General features: G+C 38.3%; 1 protein-coding gene across 1 annotated transcript in view; it reads right to left on the bottom strand.

The window, feature by feature from the left end:
• Nucleotides 1-383: 383 nt before the first annotated feature.
• Nucleotides 384-11857, bottom strand: part of LOC122080110 (probable mitochondrial-processing peptidase subunit beta, mitochondrial) — an 11713-nt gene continuing 239 nt past the window's right edge. The window contains exons 2-8 of the mRNA XM_042646994.1: nucleotides 11603-11740; nucleotides 11308-11459; nucleotides 11101-11209; nucleotides 5723-5821; nucleotides 3125-3190; nucleotides 1020-1127; nucleotides 384-703 (exon numbers count right to left, since the gene is read on the bottom strand). Coding sequence (XP_042502928.1) covers nucleotides 617-703; nucleotides 1020-1127; nucleotides 3125-3190; nucleotides 5723-5821; nucleotides 11101-11209; nucleotides 11308-11459; nucleotides 11603-11740 — 759 coding nt within the window. The 3' untranslated portion in view covers nucleotides 384-616. The remainder of the gene's footprint in view (nucleotides 704-1019; nucleotides 1128-3124; nucleotides 3191-5722; nucleotides 5822-11100; nucleotides 11210-11307; nucleotides 11460-11602; nucleotides 11741-11857) is intronic.

Here is an 11857-nt window from a genome sequence, read left to right as displayed (position 1 = left end):
TAAATTGGACCTCCGATCGAAAGAAAGAAGCCTGAGATCCCAAACCAAAATCCCCCACCCCTTGGAATCACTAAATATAAGAACCTCCTCTCTGTTGGGATATATTCCATATTTACCCAATAGAGCAAAATTTCAAAGCGATATTGATATAAAAATAGGAATACAGTAGAACCACCTGTCCTAATCTATTATAGTTCTAGCAATAAAATATTAATTTATGACCACAATTTTCAGTGTCTGCACAGGTTCCCCCCTCCAGTTCAAATTACAAATTTTTTTTCCTTTGGGTGTGGTTTTTTTTTTTTTTTTTTGGGGGGGGGGGGGTGTGGGTGTGTGGGGTGGAGGGGGAGGTGAAGAGATTTGAAGTGAAAGTGAAACAAGTGTTTGTGCGTCTGGGCAATGCAATATTGTTATTGCGAGACTTCACAATTATTTTCTTCTCTTCCATCGAATTGAGAGATCTTACAAAAGGCAATATCTCAACAAACATAGAACCCAACAAGGGAAAAAGAACAAAAACCAGGCCCAGGAGGTAGCGATGGAGCCTTGAGTCTATCAGACATTTTGACGATGGCAGGAAAAAGGAGCAATTAATCGCCAAAAACCAATAAATTACCTAATAACGCAGCCAGTAAGTCCTACGCCTGAACCAATTGTAATCTGGTAAACCTTGGATGGGTCCCATGGCAGCAATGGCAACATCCTGTCAGAACCATAAGAGATCAATAGAAGCAAGGGCACATATACATATATATATATATATTGACACCCCTCAGGTGTAACAAAAATTGTAACCTAACTTTTATGCCCTTTTAGTACAACACACACTCTAATTTGACGACGACATAGTGACAAGTCACTTTCAAATTATAAACCTTTTATAGCCCTAACACAAAGAACTATTGAAAACAAGAAAAGGCGTAATTAAAAAGTGTCAAATTTCTAAATACACCTATAGAAGAGTCATTTAAGCAGTCCTTATAATCCCTCCACCTACTGACATGTAACATAATCCTTACCCTGTCGAAGACAAATCTGTTCGCAACACGTTTGACAGTGCTTGCGTCCACAGCATCAATCCTTGCAAACAACTCAGCAAATGGGATTCTCCTGCCGTATGTAAGAAACTGCATACAAGCAGACCACGTATGAAATTTAAAGAGTGCATTCACACGTGTCAGTACTTATTATTGTTGACGTTTGTAAATTTAGACATATGTTGGTCAATATACACCAATATAATTCCATTTACACAAAGTCTGGAATAGATTACACAGTAACATAATAACACTACATGCACACCATTAGAACTGTTAATGGACCAGATTTTCAAACCCAACCTCTATCCGATTCAAATATCCGGATCAAACAGCCAATTGAGCTACATTAACCAGAACAAGTCACCTTTCTTATATGTTTGACGCTTATGAAAACTGGATAATTAAGCACAAACCAGAACCAGATTGGTTTCCTTCTCAATATCTGGTATGGGTTAAATCAAGGTATGAAGCATTGGACTGATAGATGAAACCATCGATCCAATCAAATTTTAACTTAATGATCCACTATTACCACCCACTCCCCACAATATAAAGGGGAAATGAATGCTCACAGGTTGCGTGGCCTCTGCGCCAGACACAGAAGCGGCGAAATGATGCTTCCACACCCTGTGAAACCCAAAAACCCCAACCTTTGTTTATGCTCATGTGCACCCCCTCATTAGCCCCTATGCTGCGCAATCAGGGAGTGTTCTTTCTCCCCTATATATATAGCCAATCAATAAAATCCAAAACATTGGCGAATTGTATTCTCTTTACCATCTCCCCCCCCGGCAAAAAAAAGCTGCTTGTTCACATGTTGGCATGATATCAACCAAGGATGACAGATGCTTTCGACAAGCGTCTTTTAGAGCAAGGCTAAACCCTCTTCATGAAAGCAAATCAGACCAAATGGCTAGAATCATAGTTGTCAAGGCGCCACCTTAGTGCAAGAAACCTTGAAATGGTTTCGAAAAGGTTTGGCCCTTAATTATGCCAAATATCGTTTAAGTAAATGATTTTATAATTTTTATTTCATTTACTTAATTGTAAATGACTTTATAATTGTTATTTCATTTACTTAAAATATTATTCATAAATAAGCAAACACCCCTAATTTGAATCCAATAAAAATAGTTCAAAAATAAAATTCCGAAAACATAAAAAGTTAAACCTCTGGTTCAAGAAAAAAAAATTAGATTCTTGGTGACGGGCGATTTTCAACTTTCAAATGCTGGTGCTTTTTCCCAAATATGAAAAATCCATAAATCTTATCATGGTAAAACATTGCTAAAAGCCCAAATTCTAGTAAAATAATCTTTTGTTCTGATGTTCATAATTTATTTTCATTCAGGTGATTTTTAACAGCATTCAAACACCTGAAAATAAATTTGACCGGAACATAACTATGTCAATACAACTCGGATTTAAGAAATCTTGGATTTATTGGAAAGTTAGTTGTGTTTTGCCTAATAAAAAAATCTCATATTAAAATAAAATCATTTGGCCAGACAAACTTATTAGAGAACAAGAAAATTTCTCCAAATGTTGATTTTTTATGACTTGATGTGACTTAATGCTGATATTTTATGATTTGGTGTGGCTTAATGTTGATTTTTTATATAAGGTATATGTACTATGTAGCATACTAAATAATGTTAAAAACGAAGCAAAAAAAAAAAACACTTGGGAGCCTTGGTCGCCTAACGACTTAGGAACCCCTCCACCGCCATGGGTTGCCTTGTTGCCTTGACAATATCCAGTCAATAATGACACTCCGGCTTTAATATATCTGTTAGCATGTATATCACACAGCCTGAATGACCTCACCATTGAAATCAAACAAGCAACATGCTCCCTCTTTTTCATAACAAGCACTGCTAGGAGGGTTGGAGGGTCAGGTAGGCTGTGATTGGTCCACTTCACTAATTGGACAAGGCTAACTATTTAGCCTCATCCTTTACAAGGAAACAAATAAAAGAAAACGTACGAGTGTCACTATCCAATTCAGAAGCCACATACTATCCTCTAGAAGTTTTCCTTAATTAATTTATATTACTTATAGTTTGAAAAGAAACAAATTATACCTGACGACCAATATCTTCTGCTACTGGGCTGGTCCCATCCATGTGAAGTAGAAGAGAAGATTTCAACTGTAAAAATTCACATTTGTCAGTGCTTATGGCTGCATAATTGACTGCAAATGATTGCAAAACTAAATAAAAGAAAGATTTGTCAGCAACAAAAGTTACTACTATGCTCATTAGAACATTAATCGGGAACATCAAAACAGCCACATGTACTTAAATGCACGGAAAGTACGCATAAAAGATAATGGAATGGTTAAGATACTGAAATTTATAGACCAAACCAGCTACTTCATCATATGTATATTCAGAAATTGTATGACATGAAGAGATTGGTGCAATGTCATCTCTCATCCGTTAACCAGTGTCATGCATTTTACATTAGCAAGTGGCCATTCATTTGATCCTTGAACAATACAAAAGAAATCAATCTCTCACATTTTTTCCTGATATTAAAATGAGATAATGTAGCAGTTTAAGTTTCAACACATACTTAGTTATTTCAGCATGCCAAGTTTTTATCAAGTTACCTTTAACTGCTGATGTCATAACCACATGTGATGATACCTTCTGAGGTTACCTTTTATTTGGGAGGTTCAATCTAAAATAAACTGCTCATTATAACAAATGAGAAAATATGAAAGAGTAAAAAAATACTTGTGTTTGCTAAAAGAAAGGAACTTAAATCCTGAGTTCTGGTATGATTTCCAACTTCTGACAAAAATCAAAACCAAGTCTCAAGGCATTTTATTAAGACTGATGCAGATTCGAGGCTGAACCAAGCTGACCTGGCTGGCAATCTCGACCAAGCAAACCGGGTCCGGTTGGATTTTTGGGATCAATAGGAATATTATAGGATTTACTTTATTTAGGAAAGATTAAGTTATTTTATTTGGGAATATATGTAATCTTTTATTTAAGGTAGTTGTTAGACAAGTAGGGAGTTACCAACTTGAGTGTAATTTTTTTCTAATTTATTAGCTTAGATCTTAGGAAGTAATTAGGAGATCCTTTTCCCTTTCAGTTAGATTCCTAATTTATTTCAATTTCATAATAGGAAAAAAGAATAGGGTTCTATTGAGTCTTTAAATAGTGATATTCTTGTAATCAACTGACAAGTTTGAAGAATGAATTAATTTGGGTTTATCGTTTACCATGTTGGTACAAGAACACTAGGTCATGTGACCTTCTTCACCCCCCTTGCGATCTCTCTTTTCTTTTTGGCTCTCTCCCTCCCTCCCTCTTCTTATTTCTTTCATTCTATTTCTTCTCCATCCCTGTTCGTTTTCTGCAACCAGAGACAATACCGGGTTCAGGAAAAGCCTTGCTGAGTCATTAATCCCAATCAATTGGTCCCAAGATTTGGGTCAAATGTAGCCGGTACCTAGGCAATTCAAACCCTTGAAGCCCTAGCTCTAATACCCTTCTTGTGGAGAGATCCATCTAGAAACTAGGGCTGGACCTGCAACCATCGCCTGGTCAGATTTGCAGAATCTGATTTGCTGCCCTGGGCATCTCCATTGGCTATTTATTGGGTAATCCATAGGTCTTCAATATTCAGAACCCTCTTTGAAGTTCCAGCTCGATCAGATATCTCATGAGAAAGATTTCTCCTTTGAAGATGACTACTACTTCCCACTGGTTTCATTCCTATCATGTGAGGAAGAAGCAGCTAAATCTTCTTTTTACACTTAAGCCCTATTTCCTGATGTAATAAAACCCTGATTTGAATTTTTATTTCACTTTAACTCCACCTCTGTTTTACTTTTCAGAATCGACTTTCTCCTTTTTGATCTAATTCCTGTCGTGTCCCAAGTCAATTATTTCACTCTAAGAGGGTTCTGAATTGCCTCATAAATTACAAGGTTGCCACTGATTTGTTAAGGTTGAATTATTTGTTCTTTGATGGGCCCATAAGTGATCTGATTCCGGTTCTGGAACCAGGATCAGCATCAAAGACCCACAAACCCCAAAGCCGGAAATGAGATCCAATGGAGCCAATAAGAAACTAGAGTAAATATACAAGGACAATCAACTGAGATAATTAATCATATTTAGGAAAAAACCCTTCGTATCAGTGGCGTGAAGATCATTTGGCAAGTTAAAGGATATAAAAAGGTCGGGAAAATGAACAAAGAGATGGAATTATCTACTGATCAAAGATATTGGAAACATATACTTCTGTAGAAAATATGGCCACAAAGTTAGAGGCGGTGTGTGGAGCAGCTAAACCACATCTTGTAAAATTTAAGGATTCAATGTTTATGGGGATGATGACAACTAGCTCAATCCAAACAATACCAAATCAACCTCCACTTGCAGTTAAAACCATATAGATCTGCAAATCTTTCCAGCAAATATCACAATAGGAACCATGGATGCAATAAAGTAGATTTAAAAAAGAAGTCAAAGTGTCAAAGTTGCTGAGGGAGGCGAGAATGATTAAGAGAGTGGAAACTAGGAAGTTATCATTTAAGCATATCCCTGCTTTCTAACAAATTGATGTAGCACAAAACCCTTATTTCACACAACTGCAGAACATAACGATCAAGGACCAAATAAAAGCAATCAATTAACAATAAAGGCAAGCATAACCACCTGATTACGAGCACGTGTAACATCAGCTTCTGAAACTCGATAAGATAGCTTGCTTATCTCATACATAATTGCATATGCCAAATCATCCAAGCAATCAGGCTGAAAGAAAACGAAGGAGTCAATTTATTATTCAAAGAAGATGTAAAATCAGGATAAACGTTCCATAAGTAGCCTAATATAATACTGAGGAAGACCGCAGCAGAGTAAAAGCAATTTTTGACTTTGCCATTTTTGGAGATAACTTTGCCTTGAATTTTAGACAACACACACAAAATATATATATATATAACTAACAATAGAGATACAGTTAAGGGGTCACTGGAAATGCTAACTGTGAAAATTAAAAATCCTACTTGGACAAGCTAGGTTTGAAAGTAGAGGTGATCTAAAATAGTGTGATAGAACTCCTGACTTGCTGGGCTGTGCCTCTTTCCTCTTACTTCCATGTTTCATTTTTCATTTTTCATCTTTCATTTTCCATTCCTCAACTCATTTTTCATCCCTTCATTCCCAACCCCCTCTTACTTCCATCTTTCATTTTTCAACTTTCATTTTCCATTCCTCAAATCATTTATCATCCCTTCATTCCCAAGTTGGGATAAGGTTGAGTAATATGTTGTTGTTCAATATGATATAAAACATCATTTTGCATTTTGTGTACAACCAATTTGTTTAGCCAAAACTCAAGAGTTTTTATATTTTTTTCATAATATTATTATTCATTACGATGCAACCAGCCAATCCTAATCCCAGATTAGGAACCAATGATTGGCTACAACACAGGTCCAGGTTTAGGCTATTCTCATGCCAAACCAGGGTCTGAGAAGCTTGCTGGTTTGAATGTTCCAGCAGCCTGCGATGGGAGAAAGGAAGGGGAATATGGTATAAATTAAGGGAGAGAAAAGACAGGGAGAAAAGAAGAGAAACTAATATTATTATTAGTCTCAGTTGGTGGAAATCTTGTTACATGGCTAAGAAAGAAACAGACTTCAGTAGCTCGATCTAGTGCTGAAGCTAAGAATAGGACCATGGCTCATAATGCAACTGAGTTTATGTGGCTGAAGTCTTTTGCTCAAGAACTTGGTTTTTCAGTTGACAAACCCATGTGTTTGTATTGTGATAACTAAGCAGCTATCTACATTGCCAATAATCCTATATTTCATGAGTGGAATAAAAATAAGGGTAATTTACAGCGCCACCCCCTGAAGAATGTCAATATTAGAAGGACACCCCCTCTCTTTCACCAAATTGGACTCGGACCCCTTATCGTCAGTCACTGTTAAGTGTCGACTTAAAATGACCATTATACCCTTGCTATTGAAAAACTCATATTTTTACATTACAGTGAAGCTTTCAAATACAGAGAACCACAGATTTCAGCCATAATTTGCCTGATTTCCAACCAAGACCACCACAGACTGTAGATTCTGAACAGATTGAAGGAAAAAAAGGAGAAAAAACGCAACCTTCGATTATCTTCTCCGCCGGATCGCCATCGTCGGTATTTGGATCGATGAGGCCGGATCTGTCGGTGGCGGATATGGAGCAGAGGCGGCGGTGGGACTCCTCTCTTCCCTAACCTATTGTGATTCTTCTGAAGCCTCGGGCTCCAAAATCTTCAAGCTTCCTAAAAAAAAAACACGGCTCACAGCTGCTACCGTCCCGCTGACCTGAAGAAGAAGAAGAGCTAGAGAAAAATAAGAGAGGATTTAAAAAAACAAAAAATAGAGCCTTATTGCCAGACCTGAACCGCTGACCAAAAAGAAGATTTAAAAAAAGAGAAAAAGAACCTTTTTCTCTGAAGATCAGAACCTTTGGGGGGGGGGATTTCAGGCTTTGAAGATCTGTTCATTGAGTTGGGTAAACAGAGAATTGAAAGAGAGATGGTCCTAAGTCCTATCTCTTTAGAACTGTAGATCCATGGATAATAATGAATAAAAATAAGAAAGGATAAACGAATAAAAATGTGGAAGGGATCTATGAACAGTGAAAGATTGAAAGAGATGCCATGACCCTTGATTGCTGTGTTCTTGCAGGATGGGGAAAAATTGCTTTGGTGGAACATAATGTAACTTTGGAGCCCAAACTAAAATTATGAAAACGAAAATAGAAAGCGAGGAAGAGAGTGAGATAGGAGGTGTGAGGTGGATCAAGAGAAGAAAAAGGAAAGGTAGATCTATTATCTAGCGCCTGAAGATTGAAGGCTCAGAAATCCCTAATTGGATCCTTAGCACTCAGAAGCAGCCATCGGAGAAGAAGAGGAAAGAATCAGCGATTATGGTCGCTTTGATAGGAAAAAGAGTAGAAGCGGCGGCCATGGAGAGGTTTGAGATGATGAGCACAGTATCAAATTCTTGCTGATACTGGAGGAGCTGTATCGTCGTCGTCTTCAAGTTTCGAACCTCCACAACCATTAAGGGTAATTTTGGTATTTCCCTATTTTAAGGGTAAAATGGTATTTAAGAAAAATTTGAATTGCTGATGTCAGCATTTTTTATATATTTTGTAACGATGACTGACGGCAAGGGGTCCGAGTCTAATTTGGTGAAAGAGAGGGGGTGTCCCTCTAATATTGGCATTCTCAAGGGGGTGGCGCTGTAAATTACCCTAAAAATAATGAGGTCAACTGTCATTTTGTGCACGATGCGATGCGGTCATTAAGAAACCGATTTCTACTCCATTTGTTAGCATTGGAAATCAGCTTGGTGATATGTTCACCAAAGCATTATTTAGACCTACCTACCTTTCTTGGTGGCTGTTCCAAGTTACATAGGTGATAATTATGCTCCAGCTAGAGGGGCAATGTTATGTTATGTCTATGTACTATCAGTAGGGGTAGTTTAGAAATTCTTTCATGTTTTTAGTGTAAAGGGAATATCAGTACTGGTTTATTATAACCAGGGCTACTATACTATACTATACTATACTATACTATATTATACTATATTATATTATAATATAATATAATATAAGCGTAGCTCCTACAAAGCTTGCAAGCTGTTCAGGTGTGAAATCGATTGTGCTAGAACCCGTTTGACTTGCGGATGCACCAACGTCTGAATGCATTGGACTCGTAGACTCCGGACGCTCAGTTGAGTCGATGAATCGCTGTATTGGATTGTAGTGACTCATCGAACTTCGTGGTGCCATTTCCAATTGAGCAGCTAAGAATCCCGGAACTGTTGAGATAGTCGATCTGGTAGCTGCGATTGACATGCTTGCAGTACCACGACAACGGGCTAGCAACGGTGTGGCTACCTTACAGTGCCACACATCGACCTGGTTGGTAGTGAACTGGTCCGATCGGATTCTTATGAGCGGTGTTCTTACGTCTTGAACCTCTGCCGTCTTTGAAGTCCCGAACTTGATGAATGCTTTCATCTTCCCGTACCTGCAATCTGATTTCAGATTGCTGTATGTATGTATGTATGTATGTATGTATGTATGTATATGTATGTATGTATGTATGTATGTATGTATGTATATATATATATATACACACATATATATAATACATTGCTCATGGTAGGACTACATTACCTAACCATGAGCTCTTTTTTCTAACCCATTCTCTCTTTTCCTCTCCTCTCTCTTTGTTCTAGTGTTTTGGTATTACAACAACTCTTATTAGACAAATCCTAAACTAATCTATTTAATAACCAGGTGCTGCCTCTCTGTGAAGCAGGGGTAAGGCTACATACATTATGGCCCTCCCCAGACCCCACAGTGGCGGGAGCCTCATGCTCTGGTTACACCCCTATAAACTAGTCTTTAATGGGCTAGCTGATGCAGGGGCGCTCCCTTGGACCAGCACAAGCGCGTTTGGGAGCCCAAACAAAGATGAACCGGGGCATTGGGTTTTGGATCTAGTAGGATATTTAGGCATTTATTTGATAATTTGAGATTATCTTGTAATCTATAATTCATGGAAAGTAGTATAACGTAGGAGATTGGTTTCTTTGTTTGAGGGAGGTAGGTAGGTAGGTAGTTTATCACAGTGCCTATTTAGAATAGACGAGTCTTTTCTTTTCTTATTTATATACATGTAATGGATAGAGATTACTAGAAATGTTGAATGGAATGAAATATTGAGTTGTTTGGTTTGATTGTGTGCCTGTGTAGCCTGAGCAGCTTGGCTGTCATCACCCTCCTCCTCATCCTCCCTTCTTATTTCTCCATCCTTTCTCCCTCTAGTACAATTAATTCCCTTCTTTAGTTTCCTTCTGTTTCTTCCTGTGCTATCTTGCTCCTTTATTTCTTCTTCCTCTTCTATTATTCCTCCCTGCCCTGTTTCTGACAACTGGATGGTCACTCTCGGTTGGTGGCTGTTTTCCTTCACATCTTCTTTCCCTCTCCTGTTCTGGGCTTTAGATCGTCACCCTAGAGCGACCTGAACCCTAAGTGCCCTGCTCTTGAGTATCATCCCTGTGTGGGACATCCATCTGGATCCATATCTGACCTGAAACTCCCGCTGGTTCCTGTTTCAGCAAAGCTCTATTAGTCATCAAGTTCTTGAATCATTTGACTGCTTGCTGGAAGTCATAGGACTGTGGGCCGGATCTCAGAAGACTTGTCCTGAAGTTTCGAATCCATAGGTGCTGAATCAAGTGAGTTTGATGCAGATAAGTTATCTGCATCAGAGTTCTTCACCCAAGATCAAGTCTGGTTTCTGCCTTAGCATTCTGTTCTCTTCCTATCATAAGGTTGAAGGAGACTGGTGAAGTGATTTTAAATAACACCATAATCCTGGTCTTCCCATATTATCCCTCCTTCCTTTGATCTCTTTAGTCCTTATTTTTTATCGTCATTCCAAGTCTACCCATATCCAATAAATCAAATTCCCTTGGCATCCCCACCTACATGGATCTTCCTAAGTAACCTTTTAAGATTCTGCTTATTTTGTGGTTCTGCCACTCAACTTCGTGCACTTGAGGTTAATAACAGAATTACCATTATTGTTACAAGGTGGACCATTTAGCACTTGGGAGGGCTCATAAGTGATCTGAGCTGCGCTTTTTGGAACCCCGGATTGCATTACCTCCACTAATTAAAATATTTACCTTCTTACACACCTTTAGAAACCCCACCCCACCCCACCCCACCCAAACCACCACCCCACCCACCCAACCAACCCAAAAAAAAAAAAGGAAAAAAACTAGTTTGCCTAATACCTCAGTCCATTACAAATAAAATCCAAGAACTAAAAGCCCAGACTCAATGTCAATGGACATTAAAATAGAACCAATATTTTTACCAATTCTGCATTACATTAAAGAAAAAAAATGAGACGGCATCAAAAGCAGCATGTGTTACAAAATTCACTCAATAGAGTAAGATCCCCAATATTAATCAATAGACAAGAAGTGAGTGACCCTCACCTTGGCAATAGCATAAACACCAAACAGTCCTGTGTCCTTATAGTTGGTGTTGAAAGCCATCATGCTCTCCGCTATTTCATTTATGCCAACCCTCTGGGCAAGCTCTGAACTGTTCACAGATTGAAAAAACCAGTGAGCAGCTTCCCCTCGGGAGGGGGAAGGGGTTACAGATGAACACACAAGAATTTTAACAATAGAGACATATACCCCATATGCTTTCCCCCGCCTGCACTTTTATTCCATGAACCCAGCATAGATTGCATGACCATCAAAGCAATTGAATCTGGATCCGTCCAAGATGCACCGTTAAATGCAACAGCAAATTGTGCAAGAGGAACATCGTCATCAATTATACGAACCTGATTAACGATGCAACACATTACCACAAGAACAAAATTGGCCACAGATGAAGGACCTCTTATAAACCAGAAGAAATCGAAAAAAAAAACTCATCCAATTGACTTCCATTAGATTGAACATAAAACTGACTTTTCTAGCATACCTCAGAACCAGTAAATATTGCTGGCTCTTTTGCAACCAACTGAGAAGCAGTGGTTGGATCAGAAGATAGCTTTGTAAAAAGCTTCTTCACTTGATCGACAATATCCTCATGCTTGACAGCTCCAGAAGCAGAAATAACCTGACATAGGATTCACATGGGATAACTGTGAAAATACATTTCAATAAAACTCCAATTTGTCCAGCTCAGCAGCAAATGAAGATAGCATCAAGATTTTTTTTTTTTGGGGGGGGGGGG

Source organism: Macadamia integrifolia, chromosome 5 (assembly GCF_013358625.1).
Source record: "Macadamia integrifolia cultivar HAES 741 chromosome 5, SCU_Mint_v3, whole genome shotgun sequence".
Taxonomy (NCBI): domain Eukaryota; kingdom Viridiplantae; phylum Streptophyta; class Magnoliopsida; order Proteales; family Proteaceae; genus Macadamia; species Macadamia integrifolia.
Note: the sequence above shows the minus strand (reverse complement) of the source record. Positions and strands in the feature narration are given on the sequence as shown.